General features: G+C 53.6%; 1 protein-coding gene and 1 long non-coding RNA gene across 8 annotated transcripts in view; one reads left to right on the top strand and one right to left on the bottom strand.

The window, feature by feature from the left end:
• The window catches only part of SPTBN2 (spectrin beta, non-erythrocytic 2), a 43922-nt gene that overhangs the window by 10562 nt on the left and 8032 nt on the right, over positions 1-25328 (bottom strand). For 5 of the 6 annotated variants that reach the window (XM_024255322.3, XM_054525571.1, XM_054525573.2 and 2 more), the window contains 18 exons: positions 20080-20231; positions 19477-19650; positions 18569-18660; positions 18344-18424; positions 17886-18001; positions 15152-15264; positions 14817-15004; positions 13126-13243; positions 12365-12523; positions 11740-12042; positions 9917-10070; positions 8853-9723; positions 5813-5950; positions 4757-5513; positions 3632-3834; positions 3217-3307; positions 2850-2996; positions 491-754 (listed from right to left, as the gene is read on the bottom strand). In XM_024255322.3, coding sequence (XP_024111090.2) covers positions 491-754; positions 2850-2996; positions 3217-3307; positions 3632-3834; positions 4757-5513; positions 5813-5950; positions 8853-9723; positions 9917-10070; positions 11740-12042; positions 12365-12523; positions 13126-13243; positions 14817-15004; positions 15152-15264; positions 17886-18001; positions 18344-18424; positions 18569-18660; positions 19477-19650; positions 20080-20231 — 4121 coding nt within the window. Of the gene's footprint in view, positions 1-490; positions 755-2849; positions 2997-3216; positions 3308-3631; positions 3835-4756; positions 5514-5812; positions 5951-8852; positions 9724-9916; positions 10071-11739; positions 12043-12364; positions 12524-13125; positions 13244-14816; positions 15005-15151; positions 15265-17885; positions 18002-18343; positions 18425-18568; positions 18661-19476; positions 19651-20079; positions 20232-22706; positions 23203-25328 lie in introns of those variants that run through there. The other variant, XM_054525575.2, reaches the window with a different exon arrangement.
• LOC129048886 (uncharacterized) lies at positions 19383-24432 on the top strand. 2 transcript variants are annotated; one of them, XR_008511554.1, is made up of 2 exons: positions 19383-19513; positions 24147-24432. It is a non-coding gene; the product is annotated as an uncharacterized LOC129048886 (long non-coding RNA). The 2 variants fall into 2 exon arrangements; XR_008511555.1 differs by lacking the exon at positions 19383-19513 and adding an exon at positions 23266-23450.

The raw sequence follows: 25328 nt of genomic DNA, 5'->3' as shown, positions 1-25328 counted from the left end.
ATGATCATGGCTCACTGCAACCTCTGCCTCCTGGGTTCAAGCCATTCTCCTGCCTCAGCCCTCAGCCTCCCAAGTAGCTGGGATAACAGGCGTGCGCCACCACGCCTGGCTAATTTTTGTATTTTTAGTAGAGACAGGGTTTCACCATGTTGACCAGGCTGGTCTTGAACTCCTGACCTCAAGTGACCTGCCTGCCTTGGCCTCCAAAGTGCTGAGATTACACGAGTGAGCCACCATGCCTGGCCTAATTAATATTTCTTTTTACTGAAGTTCTCATCTTCAAATTATTAGGGGGTCTGTCTCCTAACTCTAACCCTGACTGCGACATATCCCTAGAGATTCTGATACTGGCTGCCCAGAGAAATGACTCTGGGAAATGCTAGTGAAAGTGTTATCTGCCAGGCCTCAGCTGGCCTCCCAAATCTTGAAAGCTGTAGACCCCCTCCTTTCTTCTGCTGTTCACCATCCCCATCAAAGGCCCACAGCACACCTGCTGCTTCTTGAGCAGGATGTTGACGCTGGTGAGGTCCTTGCCGTAGTCATCTGAGTGCAGCTGGGCCTGCAGGCTCTCCAGCCAGCTCTCCAGGGCACAGCAGCTCTGGGCAAACAGCTCAGCTCGGTTGGCATCAAAGAGGCTGCGGGCCTTGGCTTGGGTGGTGGTCTCCAGCTCGTCCCAGCGCCTGTGCAGGTCCCCCAGCTTCTCCGACACCAGGGCTTTCAGCTCTGGCTTCTCAAGGGTGAGCTCTCGCCCTTCCTGGAAGGCAGGACAGAGAATGTCAAAGTGCCCAAATTAGCCTGAACTTTAGAGGCTGAGAGCAGACCAGGGGCCTTATGGGCAGTAGAGACCTGAAGTGTGGGCAATAATTCCAAGTCCTTGTGTGTTCTTATGACACACTCTTCGCAGAGGTTTAAAATCCCTTTTAAACTTCTGTTCCCTCACTGCTGATGAACCCCACTCCCGCTTCAAGACCCAGCTCAAACAGCATTTCAATGAGGAAGCCCTTGCACTCTCTTGAGTTTGGGTTCCTTGGTGCCTGTGGTTTCTGGCGCCACACTGCACATTGACTTGAGTTATTTGCCATCATTTTGTATTTCTCAACTCATTACTCTTCACTTCAGTGATAGCAAGTGAGTCCCACCTGGTTTCCCCACTTCCAGCTTTTCTGCTTGAGGATTTCTGTGTCTGGTGTGGTGAGGGAAGTGTGCTCTCTTGAACTGTGTGGAAGGCAAACTGGAAAAGCCAGAGAGTTAACCAGCCCAGAAGCAGCCCTCAACCAGTGACAGACAGGGAGCTGATGGATAAATACACAGCATCCTTGTGCCATGGCTGTGAGAGTGCTGTGTTCTGTGTTCCATCTACACCCCCGCAGAATGCCCCATGAGGGTTGGGCTCCTGCTGCCCATGGGGGTAACTGGCATGACTTCTGTTCCCTTTCATGACTCCACCCCCCTACTGATGCTTCCCGGGGTCACCTCCCTAGAATCACTGTTTCAGGGTCTGCTTCTAGGGGAACACAAACCCAGACACTGCCTTCAGGCCCTTTTGCAGGTGGCTATGGCTGTCAGGATGGAGAGCATCAAAGGCTAGCACTGGCTGGGTAGCTTCACAACCTTGAGCACAATCCACACTTGGAAGCACACGCATGTGGTGGTAAGGGCTTTCCGGGGCTTCTCTCCCACCTCTTCTTCCATGGGGCCCTACATACACTCTGTGCTGCTGCTGGACTCACTCACCCCCTTGCTCCCAAATAGGCACTGCCTACCACTGGTTTTGTTTGGTTTTCTCTACCTGGAAACATCTTTTCCTCAATATCTCTACTTGTCCAAATTCTACTCATCCTCCATGGACTTCCCTGGATGTTGCTACTTCTAGAATTTCCGTATCTCCTCTCTCCTTATTCCCCAGGCTTCAGCGGGGCCACTCTCACAGCACTCATCAGATTCTGCTCTGGATTCAATTTAGCTACCTGCATATATGCCTCATATCCTGGCTACAGTGTTGTTCCTTCAGGGTGGAGCCTACCATGGGATCCCTTTCAGACCCCACGCAGGGCCTAATACAATGCTTTGGATATAGTAGCACCAAGTAAATATTTGCTGAACGAATGGAAACACTTGAAAGCACACTGGTCTCCTTTTGTCCCAACCATCATGCCCTTGAGGGAAGGAAAGTGTCTTTTCATAGACCTTGCAGTGCCTCGCAGACTGTTGAGCATATACCATGTTCTGTAGGGATACTTGCTGAGCAGATATAAAGCTTTATCTGTCCTTGACTCTTGAGGAACAGCTGGGTGGGAGACCAAGAACCAGGGACGGCAAGACTCGAAAATAAGGATTGGCAGACTACATACAGCCCATGAGGTAATCTGGCCCACTGCCTGTTTTTACAAATAAAGTTTTATTGGGAAATAGCCATGTTCATTCATTCACTTATTCTCTGAGGCTGCTTTTGCACTACAACGACAGAGATGAGTAGTTGTAGTAGAAACTGTTTGGACTGCAAAGCCTCAAATATTGACCATCCGGCCCAAGCCCTTTCCAGACAAGGTATGCAAAGCCTGCTGAAGAGCGTCATCCTGCTTTGAACTCAGGAACAGTTATGGTGTTAAATCCAAGCTGCAGTTTGGCTACCTACTAATTTGTACTTTATCAAGGTTCTGGACTCACTGTCCCACTCTTTGTCTCCAACAAAGACATTTGTTTCCCAGAGGCCATAACTTTCCACCGTGGAGCTGTGGCACCAGAAGCCCCACAATCTCTAAGCATGACAAAAACCACGTCCTGGAGCCAGGCCCTCCCCCGCACCATGGGGGACTCTGCCCAGAGGCAGCCCCCACAGCACTGCTCACCTTGTCCACCTTGTCCAGCCAGTCTTTGTTGGCAGCCAGCTCGGCCATGAACGCCTGGTGCTTCTGCCACTTGGTATGCAGGTTGCGGGCCTCGTCATAGGACACGTCCTGAGCTGTCAGCATCTTCTCGTCGATCCAGAGCTTCAGCTGGACCAAACATAAAACAGGGACAAAGGAGAGGGGACATTTCCAAGGGAGGGGAGAGGGGGGCATAAAAGCAGGGCCACAGTGAGCCAGGAGAAGTGGGTGCCTTGGGAAGAAGCCATGAAGGGGCTCACGGTCTCCGGTACCTTGTGCTGGACTTATTCTAGGCTCAAGGTGAGAAAGGGATGGCTAGGGAATATCCCGGGGCCCCAGGGAGGCTCACCTCGTGACAATCCTGCAGGAAATGCTGCTGCTCCCGGTTGTCCCGAAGACGGCCCAGAAACTGCTGCGCTGCGTCTTGATTCTTCTTGTGCCTGGAACGACACCCTCTTGTGAAACTCTGGACTTTGCTGTGAAAGGATTGTGACCCTTTGGCTAACCTAGGGGCCTCTATTTCTTCTAGGGGAATAACGCCTTCCGGGAGCACAATGAGGCTACCCAGGAATCCTGACTTCCTTTTGGCCCTGGTTGGGGGTGGAACCTCCCAGCCCTCTCCAACCACTTGGTTCTTCCCCTCTACTTCTCTGTCAAGCTCCTGCCCCATCTGTGGGTTTCCTGTGCCACATTTATCTTTGAGGTCACCCTGTTTCTCCAATTCCCCCCTGGGAACCCTAATTCATGGACTGTCCTCATCAGACCTCCTCTCGATGGAGTCTGCCTTTTCCCGAATCTTGTCGGCGTGGATGTTGCCTTCAGATACCAGCTGGCGCCCAGCCTCCAGGAGCCCGCGGATCCGTTCCCCATTGGCGTCCATGGTGCTCATGAAGTCTTCCAGTTTTTTAATGGCAGCATCGGCAGCCTGGAGTGTCCCTGGCATCTCCGTGTGAGACAGAACATATTCCTGTGTGGGAGGGGTGACATTCAGCTCATTTTCCCCAGCACGATTCACCCTCTTAGGAGGGACCCACCCAGGGGCAAATCTGAGAGGTAGGGGCCACCCTGCGGACAGGGAGGGTAGCCCAAAGAGCTCTGAAGACAGGGAGGCTGCCAGCCAGCGTGGGAGTCTCAGAAAGTCACAGGGAAGCTGGGTGGGAAGGTCCTTCCATTCCCCAGCCCAAATCCTGTTCTACCTCACTTCTAGCTCCTGATTCCATTTAACAGTTACATGACAAACTGGGTTTTCTATTTCTTCTAAAGTCAGTTTTAGTAAATTATATTCACATTTTTTTCATTCTCATTTTTCTTTCTTTTTTCTTTTTCTTTTCTTTTTTTGAGACAGGGTCTCATTCCGTGGCCCAGGTTGGAGTGCAGTGGCATGATCATAGCTCACTGCACCCTCAAACTCCTGGCTCAACTGATCCACCAGCCTCAGTGTCCCCAGTAGCTGGGACTACAGGCACACACCACCATGCACAGCTAATTTTTTTTTTTTGTAGAGATGGGGGTCTCACTATGTTGCCCAGGCTGGTCTCAAACTCCTGAGCTCAAGTTATTCTCCTGCCTCAGCCTCCCAAAGTACTGGGATTACAAGTGTGAGCCATCCTGTCTGGCTCCCATTTTTCTTTTTAAAAAATTCTTCTATTTTCTTAAAAAAATTTTTATGTAGAGACAAGCTCTTGCCATGTTGCCCAGGTTGGTCTGGATATTCTCAGCCTCAAGTGATCCTCCCACTTTGGCCTCCCAAAGTGCTGGGATTTCAGGCGTGAACCACTGCATGGCCCCGTTTTGCTAACATGTCCTTCCTGCCTATCCTGCTCCTTCACATTTCCCTGGGTCCCTACTTTGCTCTTCCTCCGGGTTGGGACTTTGCCCTGGACTTTCACCTGGCTGCTGAGCACTCCCTCAGCCTGACGAGCATCCCGCAGGAATCCCTGGAAGCCGTGGGCCTGGGCCAGGCGACCTTGCCGGCTCTCCCATATTCGGCCCAGCTCCTCCCAGCCAGTTCCCAGGGCCTCCAGTCGCTGTCGTAGGAAGAGGCACTGGGGGTCAGCCTGGTCCCGGGTCACCTCCTCGCCCAGGGCTCGCAGCCGGCTGTACTCGCTCTGGGCCCGCTCCACCTCTCCCCTCAGGGCTGCGTGTTGGGCCAGGAGGGCCTCTGCCTCAGGCAGGGTGGCCGGCCCTTCTTCAGAGGCCACAGCAGTCTGAGTGCGGCCTAGCCAGGCCTGGAAGTCATCCAAGCTGCGCAGGAAGTCCTGCAGCCGCCGCGCCTCCCCCAGCGACTCTTCTCGACGCCGCATGGTGGCCCTGAGGTCCTCCCAGCCGGTCTGCACCTCTCTCAGCCGGGCGTTGATGGCCGCTGCCTGGGCGGGATGGCCGGCAGCCAGGGCATTTGCCTCTCGAGTCAGTTCGCCTACCCGGGCAGCGATGGCCTCCAGGTCCCGTTCCGTGCCGGCCAGCTTGCGCTGCAGGGCCAGCACCCCAGCCAGATCGTTGCCTAGGCCCTGGGTGGACTCGATGACTTTGGTCTTCTCTCTCATCCAGGCCTGGGTCTCCGTGCACTCTAAGTGGTAGTTCTGGATGCTCAGGGCTGAGGTGAGAGCTGCCTTCTTGCCGTCTGCCAGGGACCGAAACTGCTGCCACCTGAGAGCAGGGGGAAGGTTCAGCTTCCTGCCCTGGCCAGGCCTGTTTGGAAGCTTCTTCCCTGCTTCTCTCTCTTGGTAGCTCCCCTTCACTCCTCCCTTTCTGGCCAGCAACCGCTTCAGACTACCTTGACCCCCTCTCTCATCTCTTTCATCCTTTTTCCTTCCCCAACATATTCCAGACTGGTTTGCTTCCTCCTTTGCAGCCACCCTTCGAGGCCCTACAAAACCTGCCTCTCACTGCCATCCCCATTGCTTCATTTTTCTGTCAGTTTCCCAGTCCTGCCCTCCCAAACCCACCTGTGGTTGAGCTGCTCCTGGGTGTTGACAATGCGGTCCTTGCCTGGGGGGTTGGCCTTCAGTAACTGCTCGGCAATGTCATTCACCGCGGTGATTTGTGCTGCAAGGGTGTTCATTTCAGGCTCCAGGGTCTCGAACCTGAGAGTGTGGAAGAGCCAGGCGTGAACTGTGGGAGGCAGCGATGTGCCCAGTCCACCTAAGTCCACCTCTCTTAAAACACCCAGGAGGGTGTCTCCTTCACCAGGAGGCTTATCTGCAGGAGTCTCTCTGCCTCTCAGCCTATGAGGTTCATAGTATCTGTGTGTCAAGGGAGGAACCCACAACTCCCCCAAAACAAGCAGAATACCTGTCATTGCTAGAAATGCTCAAAAGATGGTGAAAGGTAAATGTCAGGAACAGACACACAAGTCAAACTAGACCCTGGCATGGGGCCAACCCTTTATCAGATCCTCTCAGCCTCCTGGGACTTCCCCCTTAGTTGCCTATCTGGGTCTCATCCCACTAATATGTGTTAGAAAATGAAGTAATAACCAAAATTATTTGTCTGGGTGATGAAAATGTGAAGGATAACTTCTTCCAGGGACATTTTATGTTTTGCTTTTGTTTTTGAGATGGACTCTCACTCTGTCACCCAGGCTGGAGTGTAGTGGTGTGATCTTGACTCACTGCAACCTCCGCCTCCTGGGTTCAAGCAATTCTCTGCCTCAGCTTCCCAAGTAACTGGGATTACAGGCGCCCGCCACCAAGCCTAGCTAATTTTTGTATTTTTAGTAGAGATGGGTGTTTCACTATCTTGGCCAGGCTGGTCTTGAACTCCTGACCTCATGATCCATCCGCCTTGGCCTCCTAAAGTGCTGGGATTACAGGCGTGAGCCACCTCGCCTGGCCGACATTTTATATTCTAATAGGGCAGGGTCTGCAAATGTTTTCTGTGAAGGGCTTGATGGTAAATATTATAGGCTTCGTGAGCCATGCAGCTGCTGCCGCAACTATTCAGCCCTGCTGCTGTAGCCTGAAAGCAGCCATGGGCAATACGCAAAAGGGTGAGTGTAGCTCTGTTCCAATAAAACTTTATTTACAGACCGGGCGCAGTGGCTCACGCCTGTAATCCCAACACTTTGGGAGGCCGAGACGGGTGGATCATGAGGTCAGGAGATCGAGACCATTCTGGCTAACACGGTGAAACCCTGTCTCTACTAAAAATACAAAAAATTAGCCGGGCGTGGTGGCGGGCGCCTGTAGTCCCAGCTACTTGGGAGGCTGAGGCAGGAGAATGGCGTGAACCCAGGAGGCAGAGCTTGCAGTGAGCCAAGATCGTGCCACTGCACTCCAGCCTGGGGGAAAGAGCAAGACTCCGTCTCAAAAAAAATAAAAAATAAAAAATAAAAAATAAAAAACAAACAAATAAACTTTATTTACAGAAACAGGCAGCAGGCTGGATTTGGCCCAAGGGTTGCAGTTTGTTAACCTCTACATTAGGATACCTTGAAAACTAAAAAAAATCTTTAATTACATTTTAATTTTTATTTATTTATTTTTTTGAGACAGGGTCTTACTCTTTCACCCAGGTTGGAATGCAGTGGCACGATCTCAGCTCACTGCAGCCTCGACCTCTGGGCTCAAGCAATCCTCCTGCCTCAGCCTCCCCAGTAGCTGGGACTACAGGCGCCTGCCACCATGCCTGGCTAATTAAAAAAAAATTTTGTAGAGGTGGAGTCTCACTATGTTGCCCAGGCTGGTTATGAACTCTTGGACTCAAGTGATCCTCCTGCCTTGGCCTCCCAAAGTCCTGGGATTACAGGTGTGAGCCACCAGGCCTGACCTAATTACATTTTTTTAAACACCAGGAAATTTGATTACACATTGATCATAGATCATATCAAGAAATTCCTGACCCGGCGCAGTGGCTCACGCCTGTAATCCCAGCACTTTGGGAGGCCGAGACGGGTGGATCATGAGGTCATGAGATCAAGACCATCCCAGCTAACACGGTGAAACTCCGTCTCTACTAAAAAAAAAATACAAAAAATTAGCTGGGCGTGGTGGTGGGTGCCTGTAGTCCCAGCTACTTGGGAGGCTGAGGCAGGAGAATCGCTGGAACCCGGGAGGCGGAGCGTGCAGTGAGCTGAGATCGCACCACTGCACTCCAGCCTGGGTGACAGAGCAAGACTCCATCTCAAAAAAAAAAAAAAAAAAGAAATTCCTAATTTTGTTCTATGTGATAATGGTATTGTGATTCTATAAAAAATTTTTTTAAGATTTATTACTGAATAAATGATTTGAAGACTTATTCTGTAAATAAAACTATTTTAGTTTCTCTGTCTAAAACGTTTATAACTTCAAAGCCTCAGCTATTTTAAGTCCACACAGACAATTTAAAAATAATATATTGTAGGTAAGAATGCTTCCTCGTATTTCTTTTCTTTTTCTTTGAGACAGTCTTGCTCTGTCGCCAAGGCTGGAGTGCAGTGGCGCGATCTCGGCTCACTGCAAGCTCTGCCTCCCAGGTTCACGCCAGTCTCCTGCCTCAGCCTCCCAAGTAGCTGGGACTACAGGTGCCCCCCGACCGTGCCCGGCTAATTTTTTGTATTTTTAGTTGAGACAGAGTTTCACCATGTTAGCCAGGATGGTCTCGATCTCCTGACCTCGTGATCCGCCCGCCTCGGCCTCCCAAAGTGCTGGGATTACAGGCGTGAGCCACCACGCCTGGCCGCTTCCTCGTATTTCTTAAAGGGCACACCCTGAAGAAGGTAGGAGGGACGTGCTAATCTTGGGGATTTGCTTTTTAAAAGGGCAGAGAATCAAATAGAGCAAGATATTGGCAATGACTGAATCTGGGTGATGGGTGCAGAGGGGTTTGTGGTGAAATGTCTCTACTTGTGAGTATGGTTAACATTTTTTGTTAAAACTAGAAATGGACAACAATTAAGACTCAAAGGGGTGAGGCAGGCAGTTTATGGAGGGACTCACCACCCACATCCTGGCCCCCCCACCTCCCCGCCTCCCAAGGCTGGTCCCACTGGGAGCCTGAGGGGCCTACCTCTGCTGCACGACCTCCAGGTCCTCCAGGCGCTCAGGCAGGGCCAAGCCGTTGAGCCACTGCTCCTTCTCCTCCACCCAGAGCCCGCAGGCCCCGGCCTCGCTGAGCATGGTGTACAGCGCCAGGGCTGCCCCCAAGGCCCGCGCTCGCTCGCCTGCCCGGGCCTGCAGCTCCTCATAGTGCCGCTCCAGGGTGGGCACCCGGCCCTGCACCTCGGGCGTGCGGCTCAGTGCGGGGGGCAGGGCTGCTGCCTGTTCCCTCAAGGCGTCCAGGGTTGGCCGGTGGCTTCGGATCTCCTCCTCCAGGGCCCGATGCTGCCTGGCTAGAGCCTGCGTGGAGAACTCGTCGTGCCCCAGCTCGGGGCTGGACACCAGGCGCAGTGCGTCAACCAACCAGGCCTCCATGTCGTTTGCATCAGCCTGGAACTGGTAAAGGCTGGCGGCTTGGGCCAGCCGCTGGGCACGCTCCTCGGCCAGGGCCTCTAGCCGCTCCCACTGGGCTTGGAGCTCAGCTGCACGGGCAGAGGCCTGGCTTGCCCCAGGGTGACCCTCGGCCACCAACTGCTGGCCCTGCTCCAGAGTGAGCTTCAGGGGCCCCAGCCGGCCACTCATTTCGCCGCGCAGGGCTGTGTGCTTGTTGAGCAGGCGGAGGGCACCAGTCAGGTCCCGGCCCGTGTCGGCTGAGGCCAGGAGGTGCTGCTGCTCCCGCACCCAGGCCTCAGCTTCGCCCACCTCCCAGAGGAAACGCCAGAGCCGCCGTGATTCCTCCAGCCGGGCCCGCCGCGCCGCTGCCAACTCGCACAGCGCCTCGTAGCTCTGCTCTAGCTTGGCCACCCGCTCCGACACCAGCTGGGGGTCGCAAGGTCTATACTCTGAGAAAGTCACAGGAGAGGGTCAGAGCCTTAACCCAGCCCTCCGGCTGCTCCCTGCCACCACACTCTCTTGGACTTCCCTCCCTGGCTTTAGCTCAGTCACCATTGTTTGGCCACCATCTTTCCCGTCCCCAGGTTTCCCAACCCTTCCTTCCCAGCCCCTCCCTCTCCAGTGACTTCGCTGACTTTTCACCTTTCCCTGGGTTGCAGAAGCGCAGGGCAGAGGCGCTGACGGCCCGCACCCTCTCGGCCTGCACGGCGATGTCTGCCTCCACCAGCTCGTGCAGCTGCAGCAGGTCCTCCACTCCCGCTAGGTGCTTGCCCAGGTCCTGAGACTGCAGCCGGCCCTGCCAGGCACACATGGAGCGCGGATGCCTGCCTGAGCACGCACGCGCTAACCTGGCTGCGTTTTCCTTCCAACTTCTCCATGGCCCCAGGTGTTGCACCCAGGTGAGAAACCTGCTTGCTCACACACACTGAGATACCCCAGTTCTGCCCTGGCACCCCGACCTCCTTGTCCTGAACTCCCCTGCTGTGGAACAGTGTTCTAACTAACTCCTGCTCTTGGAAGCTTTGCTGTGACTAATCTTCTCAGCCTCAGAATCATCGACACCCTCCTGCCGCCACCGCTCCGCCCCAGCACCCAGCAGCCTTCCTTCCACATCTCTCCCCAGTCCACTCTCCTGGCCGCTGCCCGCCTGGAAGATGGCAGCAACCTCTAACAGGTCTTGCTGTCATGCTGCCTGCCCACAGGCCTTCTTCAGAGTAGCCAAAGTGACTTTTTTACAAACGTAAGGTACAATCAAATCTCTCCCCCTCTCAAAACATTCCAATCACTTTATTTATTTATTTATTTATTTTGAGATGGAGTCTCGCTCCTGTAGTGCAGGCTGGAGTGCAGTAGCACAATCTCAGCTCACTGCAACCTCCACCTTCCGGGTCCAAGTGATTCTCCTTCCTTAGCCTCCTGAGTAGCTGGGATTACAGGCGTGGGCCACCACGCGCAGCTAATTTTTGTATTTTTAGTAGAGATGGGGTTTCACCATGTTGGCCAGGCTGGTCTCGGACTCCTGACCTCAGGTGATCCACCCACCTCGGCCTCCCAAAGTCTTAGGATTACAGGCATGAGCCACCTTGCCTAGCTGCTTTTTTTTTTTTTTTTTTGACTGAGTCTTGCTCTATCACCTAGGCTGGAGTGCAGTGGTGCAATCTTGGCTCACTGCAACCTCCGCCTCCTGGGTTCAAGCGATTCTGCTGTCTCAGCCTCCTGCGTAGCTGGGACTACAGGCGCCCACCACTGCACCTGGTTATTTTTATAGAGACGGGGTTTCACCATGTTGGCCAGGCTGGTCTTGAACTCCTGACCTCAAGTGATTCGCCCGCCTTGGCCTCCCAAAGAGCTGGGATTACAGGCGTGAGCCACTGCGCCTGGCCCCTTCAAATCACTTTAAAGGATCCCTGTTACTTTGAATAAAATCCAAACTCCCTGACCAGGCCTGTGAGGCCCTAGTGGGCTGGCCGTGCCCTCCCAAATCTCAGTCCACGGCCCCCACTCCTCATGCTCACAGCCCACCGGCCTTCCTTCTGATCCTGAACACACCATGCTGATCCAGGCCGAGGGCCTATGCCGGCTGTTCCTTCTGCCCGAAAGTTCTCTCCTGAGAGCTCTCTGTGCTGGCTCTTGGCACTATTCTGGTCTCGGCTGAAATGGCATTTTCTCAAAGGCCTTGTCTGACCAGCCCCTCACACCACCCTGTTCCAGTTTCATCAGTGGTTTTATGGTCTCTGCTCTTTTGTTTACGGAAAGGTCCGTGGGTTTTGTCATCAGCCTTCTCCATCTAGAACACGAACCCCATGTGGACAGGGCCGTTTTCTTTGTTCCCTGCAACTGGGGACAGGGCCCTGTGCTGGTTCACACTCCATAGAGATTGGCCGAGCAGACGGGCAGACGCACCCACTGTGGGGCCCCCTTGACTCTTGATCACTCTTACCCCACCCAGCACGCCTCACTGGTACCTTCATCTCTTCCATCCAGTCCATGAGGTAGAGCAGGTCCTGGAACACCTTCTGCAGCTCCAGGTTGAGGAGGAGCCGCTCCCGCCGGGCGGCCACCATCTGCCGCAAGAAGTCCCAGAGCCGTGCCACGTTGTGCTGCCGAGCGGCAATGCGCTTGATGTCGTGGTAGCGCTCGGCGGCCAGCTCCGCAGCCACGGCATCCACCGCCTGCACCCGGCCGCTGTAGGCCACGATGTCCGTCTCAATGGCTTCGTGCTTCCGTACTGCTGCCTCGACAGCTGCCAGCTCCAGCCCAAAGTTGTCCTGTGTCGGGGGCAGGGAGAGGAGGTGTGGGGACCAAGGGACAATGCCTCTGCCTGCTCCTCTGTCCTGCAGGGCACTTGGCCTGCAAGATCCCAGCTCCATGCGGTGGCTCTAAGTTCCCTCTCTATTCCACCCCCATCCTGTCTCACCAACCCTCTCTCCTGTCCCAGCCTCTGGCCCCTGGCTCCTGGACCTCTAGGCCTTTTTACCCAGGTGACGGATTTTGTGTTTCATTGTCTCTCCACCCTGTGGGGCTTCTTATCCACCCTGTCTCTCTCCCAGTTCTGACCAGTCTAAGCATCCTAGGAGCCTCAAGTCCTACCTGGGACACGAGGCGCTGGTTCTCGCTGAGCCAGGTCTCCCGCATAGCGGCCTTGCGGTCGAAGCGGGCGGCCAGCTGCTCCAGCTTCTCCTGGCGGATGAGCTCGGTGCGCAGGGCCAGCTCACGCTCGTGCTCTGCCTTCTCCAGCCGCTCCCAAGCCTATGGGTTGGGGACAGGGTTAGTGGAAGGGACAGGGTGAGGAGGGCTCAGTGGGGCTGGAGGCACATGGTAAGTCCCATGGAAGCTCGGTCTGGTGGATCCGTGGAATGCAGTGGGTGAGACGCCTGGGCGTGGAAACAGGAAACAGGGCAGCGCTGGGAGTCTGTGAAGCCATGTAGAAGCTTCTGGAAAAGGACTGGAGGGAGCAGGAACAGTGGAAACCATCTGATTCCTTTGTGTTGGCAGGACTGTGTGCGAACCTTATTTTTACTTTTAGTAATCTTACAATATTGTGAAAAAAATAAAGGAAGGGATAGTGAGTCGGGGACAGGTTTAATAAGCTGAGGGACTTGGGGCATAATTTCTTTACGTGACCTCGTACGGAAAGTCAGACAAAGGGACAGGGAGCCGTGTGCCTGAGAGGATGGGAGAATCACATCTGGCACAGTGTGGGCAGCTGGGCAGAGTGCTCGAGTTTCAAGTTGGGGCAGCAGATAGTAGAACTTGGTGAAGGTCGAGATGGCCCCGGGTTTGGGGATGTGTGCAAGGCATCTGGGCCAGGGGCTGCCCTGAGGGTGGGTGGCCTATGGGCAGCCACGGACCTTGTTGATGTCTGAGATGAGCCGGCCCTCGCGGGGCGTGTAGACCTTCTGGTTGTTGGCCCGAAGCTTGCTCTGGATGGTGAAGAGCAGCACTTCCAAGTTCCCTTTCTCGGTAAACCTGAGGCAGGAGGCCGGGTTGGGGTCAGAATTAAAGCCCACGAGGGTCACAAGGACTCTTTACTCTTCCAAATGGGTGTCCTGTGTTGCTTTTCTTCTTACAAAAGCAATATAAACTCTTTATGTGGAAGCCAGAAAATACGGGCTAACCAAAAGAACATCATTTTATTTTATTTTGAGACAGAGTCTTGCTTTGTCACCCAGGCTGGAGTGCAGTGGTGCGATCTGGGCTCACTGCAACCTCTGCCTCCTGAGTTCAAGCCAATCTCTTGCCTCAACCTCCTGAGTAGCTGGGATTACAGGCGTGCACCACCGTACCTGGCTAATTTATGTATTTTTAGTAGAGACGGGGTTTCACCATGCTGGCCAGGCTGGTCTCAAACTCCTGACCTCAAGTGACCCACCTGCCTCAGCCTCCCAAAGTGCTGGGATTACAGGCGTGAGCCACAGTGCTCAGCCGAAATAATTTTTTTATAACCTATTTCCCCGCTTATTTTTCATGAACTTCTTTCCATGTCAATAAGTGCATTTCTTTAACATTATTTTCAATGGCTGCCCATGACTTATTTTTCTTTTCTAGTGGTTGTGTTGATGAACATCCTTGAAGCTACATCTTTGTTTAATGTCCAGAAGACGACCTCCTAGGTTAAAGGGTACACCTTAAATCATTCCCTGGAATGTATAGAAACAATTGTTTTCTGGACTAATATTAGTTTCAGAGCTGATATATATTAACTCCAAAAGAACTCCACGACAGCATAAACACAGACGTTTTGGCAGGTACTGAACAGAATTGCCTAACAGCAATCACATACTTGGAACAGTTAATTGCTAAAATATTGAAATGATAAGGACCTCTGCAATTCTCACATTACCAGCCACACCCACGTTGCCGGTTGTGACCTGCCTGTCAGGTCCAGTCCCCTCTATCCTATGCTGGGATTGGGTTGCCATGACACCTGATCAGTAATCTTATCTGATGGATTGTACTGACTCAACACATCATAGCAATCGTTTCCACAGCATGTTTGTTTGTTTGTTTGTTTGTTTTTTGAGATGGAGTCTTGCTCTGTCACCCAGCCTGGAGTGCAGTGGCGTGATCTCGGCTCACTGCAACCTCTGCCTCCCGGGTTCAGGTGGTTCTCCTGCCTCAGCCTCCCAAGTAGCTGGGATGACAGGCATGTGCCACCATGCCCAGCTAATTTTTTTGTATTTTTAGTAGAGACAGGGTTTCACCACGTTGGCCAGGCTGGTCTCAAACTTCCGACCTCAGTAGAGATGGGGTTTCACCATGTTGGCCAGACTGGTCTCAGTGATCTGCCCACCTTGGCCTCCCAAAGTGCTGGGATTACAGGTGTGAGCCACCATGCCCGGCCCACAGCATGATTTTTAAAAATGGCTAATCATTAAAAAAATTTATTTTGTATCAACTATGTTGTTTGGATGCTTCTGGTGCGGGAAATCTCCACTGCATTTATGTACTGCCAAATTTCCCTCCCTGAAGGCTGTGCTAATTTAGGCTTCCTCTGGTGGGAGCACGGCTCAGGGAAGGGTGGGGACCCAGGGACACCTACTTGGGCGGCTTCTCCACGGTGCGGTAGGAGTTGAAGGACTGCAGCTGGTTCTGGACCCCACTCAGGGAGTTGGCCAACTGCCGGTCATTGAGGGTCACGATCGTTTGCTCAATCCACTGCAGCAGCTCTGAGGCCAGGGACTCGTACTTCTCCACCAGGCGCTCTGCCTCCATGGCATGGTCCAGCACCTGGGAGGCAGAAGACAGGGACATGACAGTCCCAGCCACAGGGTCCCTGGCCCAGTCCTGCAGCTCCACCCTGCCCTTGTACTGGGGGAGTAAGACCCCTCAGCCGGGCCTCCTCTGGCCTTCATGCCTACCGCCCACGGACAGTACCTTGCCAATTCTCTTGCCTTCCACGGCCAGGGCCTTCATCTTGGAGAAGTAATGGTAGTAAGTAGCCACATAGGTAATGATTGACTTCTCATCTGGCTGGTCCACATTCACATCTGCAAGAGAGGACCATTTGGGTCAGGCCTCCCAGAAGTTCATCCATAACTTGCATCACTTACCCCAAACCCTGGGCCTGCCCAGTCCTCCAAGGCTGACATCTCTCCATCTCCTTTTAGAGCAAAATGACAACTCAGCCATTCAAATGAAAAGGGCACCAAAAAGCTCATCTTTTTTTCCCTTTCTCCTGGAAACAAGAAGGGCCCTCCGAGCAGAGCACAAACCCCAGAAGCACAAGGAGGCTTTTACCCAGAGTTCCCTGTGGAAACCAAAATCAGCTGTTTGGGGAAGAAAAGCAAGAAAAGAAATAGCATTGCTATGTGGGGATGGATCGTGGACTTTTAGGCTGGAATAATGTTTAAGAAGTCAATGGATTGAGGGGCAGCGGGATGGAAGGTATGAACTAAGCCTCCTGAACCTAGGATGCTCAGAGCGATGGGCCCTGTGATCCCTGCAGCTCACTGGGGACAGAGGCCAGCTCTCAGCACCATCTCCAGGTGTGATCACGCCGTTTCTAACCTCAATCCTAAAGCTCAGCTGTGGGCCCAAGGAGGGGAGTATCTTTCAAGCCGAATTGGCTTCCAGCGCACAACTGAGGCTGACCATAACTTGAAATCTGTGGGTTCTCTTAAATAGGCCAGATTTTATCCTAAAGGTAAGACTATGAGACCAGAAGCAGCCTCTTGCCTATTTCTGGAAACACATGGGCAGGCAGGAGCCACTGAAGGCATCTCGGAAAGTTACAGAATGCTTAGCTTTATTTCCAGGTTCTGAATTACAGCCATGCTGCCCAGAGGCTCTCCAAGGAGCACTGCATGAAGCCTATGTCTGCTGCTAGCTCGCTGACACTTGTCATTCTGCAGTAAAAGGGCCCAGGTGATAGGGCTACAGGTAGAATGGAAAACAGGGAGAAAATGGCCAAGACCAGTCAACATCCACCCAGTGAACTTAAGGAGCACCTCCAGCAGGGGAGCCTTTCTCTCCTCCCTGTTCTTGCTGCACCAAGATTGGTCTCCACTTTCCCAGAGGCAGCGGAGGAAACAGGCTCTGGAGCCAGGCTGCCTGAACGCCAATGTCAGCTCCATCTGCCGGAGGACCTGGGCAAGTTGCTTACCCATTATAGGCCCCCATCTTCCCTTCCATAAACTGAGGATAACAACAGTACTGATTTCAAAGGGGTGTTGTGAAGATAAAGCATGTCAAGCGCAGAACCAGGTACCAAATAAGAGCCCAATCGCAGTCAGGCACGGGGGCTCACACCTGTTATCACAGGGCATTGGGAGGCCAAGGTGGGCGGATCACAAGGTCAGGAGTTAGAGACCAGCCTGACCAACATGGTGAAACCCCGTCTCTACTAAAAATACAAAAATTAGCCAGGCATGGTGGGATGCGCCTGTAATCTCAGCTACTCAGGAGGCTGAGGCAGGAGAATTGCTTGAACCCAGGAGGCGGAGGTTGCAGTGAGCCGATATCGCGCCATTGCACTCCAGTCTGGGCAACAGAGCGAGACTCCGTCTCAAAAAAAAAAAAAAAAAAAAAAAAAAGAGCCCAATCGCTGTTACTGATCTCATCGATCTCATCAATCTCATCGGCATTATGACCGGAACCACAGGAACCAATCAGCAAGGTCAGCTGACCACAGGCCAGTTCTGGGTGAGAGTGGAAGGTCATGCAGCTTAATTTTTTTTCTTAAAAATTTGTTTTAAAAAAATAGAGACGGGTCTCGCTGTTGCCCAGGCTGGAGTACAGTGGCTACTGACAGGTGTGATCCCACTACTGATCAGTGTGGGAGTTTTGACCTGCTCCATTCTGACCTGGGCCGGTTCAGTCCTCCTTAGGTAACCTGGTGGTCCCCTGCTCCCAGGAGGTCACCAGTGCTGAACTTAGTGTGGATACCCGATCAGCATAATCCACTGCAGCCTAGAACTCCTGGGCTCAAGTGATCCTCTCACCACAGCCTCCCTAGCAGCTAGGACTATAGGCAGGTACCACCGTGGCCAGCAACATGTAGCTTAATTTAGAATCCTAGAATTTTAGAAGGGCCCTTAGAGACCAATTCTCTCTTTTAAGACATGAGGAAACTGAGCCACAGAGAGGCCAGCCACTGGCTGTATGTCACAGAGCTCCTCTGTGCTCTGTCTGGGACATAACCCACAGCCCATGGCTCTTTCTGTCACTGGGCTGCCTTTCTTCCTACCTACAGTCTTTTGTTAAAAAAAAAAAAACTGAGAAATAATTGTCATACCATAAAATTCACCCTTTTAATGTATATAATTCTGTGGTTTTCAGTGTAAAGATATATATTTTTTTTGGGGGGAGGGGTAGTCATGGGGTCTCACTATGTTGCCCAGGCTGGTACCAAACTCCTAGGCTCAAGTGATCCTCCTGCCTTGGCCTCCCAAAGTGCTGGGTGTGAGCAACCACGCGTTTTTCAGTATATTTACAAGGTTGTGTAACCATCACCACTTTCTAATTCCAGAACATTCTCTTCCCCCACCAAAGAAGCCCCTATATCGGTTGGTGGTTACTCCATGTCTTCCCTCTCCGCAGCCCCCGGCAACCACTGGTCCACCTCCTGTCTCTGCCCTACCACCTCTTTTTCACATAGCTCTGGCCCCACCTTCGGGATCCAGCAGCTTGGTAAGTCCCAGTTCCTTTTCAGCCAGATTGAATGCATTCTGCAGATTATAGTGTGCATTACACTTCTTCAGAGACTCAAAATCCAGCAGGTCTGGCCTGGGTGGGGAGGAAAGACAGAAGGGATCAGAAACATGTGAGATCTTAAAGAGGAAGAGGAAACCCACACCAATCTTTATCCCTAAGTCACCGACCCAATTTTGTCCAGAAGTAGGCATCCCAAACCCACACTGCTGCTCACAGCCCCTCCCCATACTGCCTCCCCTGCTTCCCATCACAAGTGCTCTGTGCAGCCCTGCACCCCCATGTTCTGGTTCTGCTCCGAGTGCTATTCCTTCCTTCTGACTGCTGTGCAGCTCATCTCATCTCTGTCTCCACATGTGCACCCCAGGTCATTAGCCGACCCAGCAGCTCTGCTGCATGCTAACCCCATCTTCTCACCGGTGTTTATGCACGATGGCGTTGAAGGCTAGTCCATCTCTCCAGCTGGTGGTGAAGTTGTGTACATTGACGTTGGGATAACTATAAACAGAGATTCAGAAAATGGTGAGTAGGGCTGAGCCCTGGTCTATGACTCCAGGGCAGTCACCAGCTCATGGTTCCTGGAGCCCAGCACAGCCTGGGGGTCACTGACCCTCCAGTGCCACACGCCCAGGGTGTCCTCACCCTGCAGTCTTCATCTGGCACCACAGAAGCAAGGCATCCTTGGCTGACTTCTTCTCCTTGTTGTCTTCTGTCTCCACACTGATGTCTTGGATCTAGGAAGGAAGCAAGCAAGGCCCTCACTCCCTGGTCAGGAACTCCTGGTGTTATCAGAGATGCTCAGATAAATGGCAGGAAACCGCTCTTTAGACTGTGGTAATGGGGTGGACAGGCACAGCCTGAGGTCCTCTCAACCTAGGCCAGGGACCACAAAACACTGGGTGCAAGGGATTTGAGGCAGCAGATTAGGGTAGAATGCTGAAGAATGGGTGTGTCTCTGAGTGGAGGGTGCTGGTCCCTCCAGGTGGGGAACTGCAGGCGGAAGAGTGAACATTTTCTGAGAGCTGGCTCTCCAAGGTCTCTAAAAGCTGGCTCTCCAAGGTGAAGCCGACAGAACCCGAGAAGGAAGGGGGTGATCAGGAACGCTGTGATGGCATGAGGACACTGGGGCATGGGAAGAAGGAGGGTGACGTTCCACTGGGGGAGGCAGGCAGAGTTTATGGCAGGGGATTGGTGCCAGTGACCAGACCCTCTAGAAGTTCCCAAACCCCTTGTGGTGAAGGACCAGTTGGTAAAACTTCTAGTCCCTTGTGGACCAACCTGTAGTTCTGGTCCTATTGCACATGACCAATACACAGACCAGCACACAGGGAACTTGCCACAGGGGTTTGACATTCAGGCAAGCTGGTTTCTACCCTGCTGAAGGAGGGGAGTCCACTGATCTGGTGCTTGGATAGCGCCTCCATGGCAACTGCTACATAAGGTTCTAGATCCTCCATCTTTGTGTTTGTCGTGTCATGGGCCAGCAGGAACAGTTTGCGGTGCAGAGCCAGGGCAGGAACCATACCCTGTGTGACAGTGTGCTGGGGTACCTGGAATCGAAGGATGATGGTCCAGACCAGCCCAAGGGTCAGTCGGTGGTTTCCGTCCACAATGTCATGGGAGCCCATGTTTTCCAAGTGCACTTTCTGCTCCTTGAGGAACTGCAGTGCCTTGTCCACATTTTCCAGGCAGTGGATCCGCATGCGGCCCTTTGTGGGCTTTGGCTGTGGAGGGACGGGGGCAAAATGGCACGGGACTGTGGGCTTCCACCTTCTTCCCCAGCCTTCGCAGGGCCCGGCTTTGCACACCTTCCCCATGACCTACCTCAGGAACACAGGCACAGCCCCAGGGCTGGAGCCAAAGCTGAGGTTACAGATGAGGCTTGGGCAGATTAAGATTCCCAAGGGAATTAATTGCACCCAGAGTAGGTGGGAAAAGAAATGTTTTCAATGGGGCCACTGTTCCTGTCTCCACGAAGCAATGCTCCTATGTAATCCAAGTGGCAAAGGCGCTCGAAATGAACCCATCCTCTGAGCAGAGGGAGCCACTGCTTCCCGCCCTGTGCCGTCACTCTCTCTGAGGGCTGTTCTTCCAGCTGGTCCCCTGGGACACTTTTCTGAGGCCCCCACCTTCCCTTCATATCCGCAGCTCACCAGTATCTCTCCCGAGAGCACCTCGAGGAGCCTCAGCAGGTTGCGTCCGTCCCGGAGGTCGCTGTACAGGTCCCCCACCCGGCACGTGACCCGGGCCAGGTGCGAGTTTACCCACTTGGTGAAGGTTTTCTTCTGCACGGCTTCTCGTTCATCTGTGGAGGCAACATGGGGTTATTTCTGTCCCTCGAGTTCAGTATGCCTGCTTCTAAACACCAGTTGGCAGGGGTGGGGGATGGAGGAGCCTGAGAGATGGGAAGCGGGGTCCTTTAAGGAGGAGGAAGGGAAGGAAGATGACCGGGAGGAAAGCCCGTAACTTGCAATGAGCTCATAAACAAGGTAAAGAAGAAGGATGAAAGACAGAAAATAGGCTTTGAAGGCTGGGTGTGGTGGCTCATGCCTGTAATCCCAGCACTTTGGGAGGCCGAGGTGGGCAGAAAACAAGGTCAGGAGATCGAGACCATCCTGGCTAACACGGTGAAACCCCGTCTCTACTAAAATTACAAAAAATTAACCAGGTGTGGTGGCGGGCGCCTGTAGTCCCAGCTACTCAGGAGGCTGAGGCAGGAGAGTAGCGTGAACCCGGGAGGCGAAGCTTGCAGTGAGCCGAGATCATGCCACTGCACTCCAGCCTGGGCGACAGAGCGAGACTCCGTCTCAAAAAAAAAAAAAAAAAAAAAGAAAAGAAAAGAAAAGAAAAGAAAATAGGCTTTGAGAAGAAAGGATGAAGACCTCGGAAACCATGGGACATGCAGGTAGGGGCTGGGATGGGGCAGTCGTGGAAGCGGTGGAATGCTGGTCAAATGATTTCATTCATCAGAGCCCCAATGTCTCATCTGTAAAATGGGAACATCACTTTCTACTTCAACAGGTCATTGTGTTGATTCAATGAGATAAAGTATATAAAACAACTAGTTGGTGCCTGGCACAAAATGGCTCCTTGGTGAGCTGCTGTTATAATGTGGTGTGATCTGACCTAAAGGAGAGCAAGAGCTGCCCAGGCCGGTGGGAGGTATGGCTGTTCTCTTTTGGTTACGGACAAAGGAGAGGGTGTGGGCTAAAATTATAGCAGCGGCTCTTCCAAGCGCTCATTAGGACTTGATGGTATAGAGGCTGCAGGCCTCCTGAGTCAGCTTACTGTCCTTAGATAACTTAAAGAAAAGGCAGGCTCCTCTGCTTCTGGGGGTTGGGGACGGTACATTCAGCTGGCTGCAAGGGGATCCAGTTCCAGGACATAAACACCCCATTGCTCAGAAGAACAAGATGTTGAGAGTTGGGAACTGGGAAAACAGTGAGGCCAGGAAACACGGGGGGAAAAAAAGCCAGGCAGAGTTAGGTACCAATCTCAAAAAAAAGTTAGGCAATGTCCTGCTGCCCAGCCCACAGGGGAGGGGAGCTACTGAAGAGGGGAAGTAAGTACTAGGTTCCATAGGAAAATAAAAATTAAGAATGTTCTAAGTGACAAAGTGAAAGCATCAGAAACTGCTCTGGTGATAAGGATTTCTGCCACTTCCCCACAGAGAGCCCTGTGCAAGGACCCAACCCAAGTGGCTGGGGTCTAAAGAGTCACTTTTGCTTCCGTCTCAGCACCAGCATCTCAGAAACCGGAAAGACTCATCCCTTAATCTCACATTCCTAAGCACCTCACCCATAGGACACAGCAACACACCCACGTTGCTCCCTATCTCTTACCTCCAGCCACTATACCGGCACCGAACCTGGGTCCTAATAACAACATAGGACGGCCCCATGCTCTCCAGCACCCGTGAAACCAAGGGTGCCTTGGGACCTCCCGGCAGGTCTACAGGCCCCATCTGAGCCAGAAGGAGCCTGGGTCTCAGGCCATTGCTGGATCCAGGGGCACTGCCCTACTGCTGGGCACCCTGGGGTGAGGCCATTTTGGCACACAGGCAGAAGACACAGAATTAGTGGCAACTAGGAGGAAAATGGACAAAGCCAAGCACCAGAAACCAAGTGTCACGTCACAAGACACCCACAGCATCCCTAGATCCTTACACACACATACAACAGTGATTCCCAGAAACACACCTAAGCACTTGTGCCAGAGTGAACACACACCTGCGCAGACATCTACCTGGGCCTGTTTGCACAGATCCTCTCCTTTGAGACACTCCCTTTGCTTCCACACACACTGCCCCCTTGCACACATTCAGACGCACGCTCAGAGGCCCGGAAAACACAATCTCCAGGTCCCTGGCCCTGGCTCACCCCTCCGCCTCCCCTAACTGTCCTGGCGAGCGCTCCACTGCCAGATCCGGATCCGCCTCAGAGGCACTGCTGGTGCCTCCCCAGGTGCTGGCACCCCCACGCCCTCTGTGGCTGGTTGCCTTTGCTCCATGCAGCACCCCGAGGCCCGGCAGTCACACCCACCCATGCCATCATACATGGTCCCTGCCAGCAGGTCCAAGCCTTTCCCCATTCCGTTGACATCTGTGTATTTTCCAGCCTCTTATAATTATCCCCTCTAAGCTGCATCACGTTGTCTCCCAACACAAACACTGGAGTCACACCGTGTCCCGTGCCAGGTCCTCGGCTCCGGCCACTCTCCCCACACCCAGGTCCCTCTCGCCCAGGCATAGTCGTCCCCACAGGGCGCCCCTGGGCCTCACCTTGCAGCTGTTTGAACCGTCCTTCCAGCACGCTGGCATACTGAGCAGGGTTGATGAAGGCAGCTGGTGAGAGCAGGAGGCCCCCAGGGTTGTGGGCCCCTTCCACAGCCTCATAGTAAAACTCACCAGCCTCGTGCAGGCCGTTCCCGTGCACCCTGCTCACTCCGTTCCCATTCATGCTGCCAGCTGCTAGCTACAGTGCCCAGGGCCCAGAGTCCATGCTCCCCGCCGGCAGGGGGCCAGTTTCTGTTCACCAGTGGAACCTCAGGCTGGAGTCCAGGGTCGGGGGATTCAAGAATGGTGGGAATTTCAAGGAGTGGCAAAAAGAGTTACGAGGTGTCCCGAGCTCCTGAGACAGAGAGTGGGGGCACGCCTGGCTGCGGTGAGAGGAGACAGGCGGCTCCAGACAAACAGGTTGGACAGTGTTGGGGAGGGGAGAGAGGCGGAGTGTGGCCGGCGGGGGCAGGGCCAGGCCCTGCGGGGCGGCGGAGGAGGGCACTGCCAGCGCCTTCGAGACCCGCCCATCAGGCCCCAAGTTACCTAACAATGCACAGGACCCACGAGAGGGGCCCCCAATGCAAACTCCTGTTTCCCAGAGGTTTGCAGGAACAGCGAGGGTGACCCCTCTCTGGGTGACTCTGGGAGGTCCTTCTCCAGGACGTGTGGGCTTTGAGCCCCAGCTCAGAAACAGACAAAGAGAAATCTGGAAACGAGGAAATCCTGGAAGAGGAAAAGCCAGGCGCTGTGCGAGGCATTTTCCTTCACTCCTTCATCTGTGAAACGGGGGCTGTTACCATCCTTTCCACTTGCTTATCACCACCTCCAGTGCCAGCCCCTTCCCTGCCCTCTGGCCCACCAGGGCCGTCCTCCACCAGGCCATCCCTGCACCCAGACACCCCGCTGCTGGGCACATATACCAGGCGCCCTTCCTCTGGGCTTCAGCGTTTGTCACGTGCAGCCTACACTTGCCCTTCCCCATCTTTATTCATTCAGTGTTTATTTGACACCTGCTGGCTGGAGACACAGTGCTAGGCAAATCCCATGCAGAGCTGCCTCTTCAGGAGAGCCCAGTTTAGTGGTGGAGATAAACACCCAATGACAGCACAAGGTCGCACAGATGTGTGCACAGACATGGTGACAGTGCTGGGTGGCCCGAGTTATGTGCAGCCAGACATGGTGACAGTCCTGGGAGGCATGTGTCCTATGTACACAGGCATGGTGACAGTCCTGGGAGGCATGTGTCCTATGTACACAGGCATGGTGACAGTCCTGGATGGCACTTGTCATGTGTGCAAACATGGTGGGTGTCACATGTTGTACACACATAGACATCATGACAGTTCTAGAGGCTACATGAATCCAAAACCAGAGTGCCAGGAACATTTTCCCCAAACATGACATTCTCCATAACCCACACCTTCTGTCTTCTCTGATGTATAGACGCACTGGTAGGAGTGTTTCACAGCCGGCCTGAAGACCCAACCAGAAGGACAGAGAGGCCCAGGAGAAAATGAGAAGGAGTCCTGGGAAGCCATGGCTGCCACAAGGGGGTCCTCAGACTGGTGCTGAGCTGGCTCAAAAGAATCACTTGGGGAGCTTTTGAAAAATCCTGAGTTCTGGACCAAGATTCTAACTTATTGTGTCTAGGGAGGGGCTTGGAAACCTGTATTTGTAAAAAACATCCCTGGGTGATCCTGTAAAACATGTGGCCAGGTTTGGGAACCTCCCCCTTGGAGTCTCTCTTCTTCTAGGGGCCAACCTCCACCCCCACTGGGAGCACCACCTCTTGGTGAGAGTAGCTGGGGCCTCTCAGACTGGGTTGGGTTGGGCTGGGCTGGGCAGCCGGCAGGTCAATGGCAATGACAAGGGTGGGATGGAGGAGGAAGCCAGACGGGGTGGGTGGCCTTGGGGTGTGTGGGTGAGTCAGCCCCATGCCAGCCACTGGTGGTGTCAGGTGGCAGCCGCACTCTTGTTGCCATGACAACTCCTCCCCCGGAAGACAGGGAGGCCGTTGGACGAGTTTCCGCTCAGAGCGGAGAGCCCAGGCCCTGGGCCGTAGGGAAGGGTAGGGGCCAAGGCAGGCAGAGAGCACAGCTGGGAGAATGGGCGGCTGCAGAAACCAGCAGCAGCGGGTGGAGGGAATCTGCTTCAGGGAACAGGCAGATGAGATAATGGGAGTAACAGGCGGCAGGTGGAAGGAACAGGTGGGGAGGGAGCAGAGGGGAATAATAGACTGGGAACAGGTGTGGGAAATGACAGTGGAAATCAAAGAAGACACAACAAGGGCAACAGGTAAGGGAGAGGTGGGCGGAGACAGGAGTGGCAAGAGCGAGAACTCTGAAGGATGAAGGGACATGACTCTGGGGCTGAGGCCAGAGAGGGAAGCTGTTTTAGTCAGCTCAGCCAGTCCAGGGGCCAGTGAAGCGTCGCTATGCTTGGGGGGAGGAGCTGGGGAAAGTTCTGAATGGCCTGGAGCCTATTCTTGAGGCTGGATGTGGGGACCAGGGAATTGACAGGGTGCTCTGGGTCTCCCACTTAGAAAGAAAAGTCAGTCTTCCCATAAAGTTAAAGGGCTCTTCATGACCAGCTGACAAAGCCTCCTCCAGCATCCCCCCACCTCGA

Source organism: Pongo abelii, chromosome 9 (assembly GCF_028885655.2).
Source record: "Pongo abelii isolate AG06213 chromosome 9, NHGRI_mPonAbe1-v2.0_pri, whole genome shotgun sequence".
Taxonomy (NCBI): domain Eukaryota; kingdom Metazoa; phylum Chordata; class Mammalia; order Primates; family Hominidae; genus Pongo; species Pongo abelii.
The sequence above is the reverse complement of the archived record's forward strand: the minus strand, read 5'-3'. Positions and strand labels throughout refer to the sequence as shown.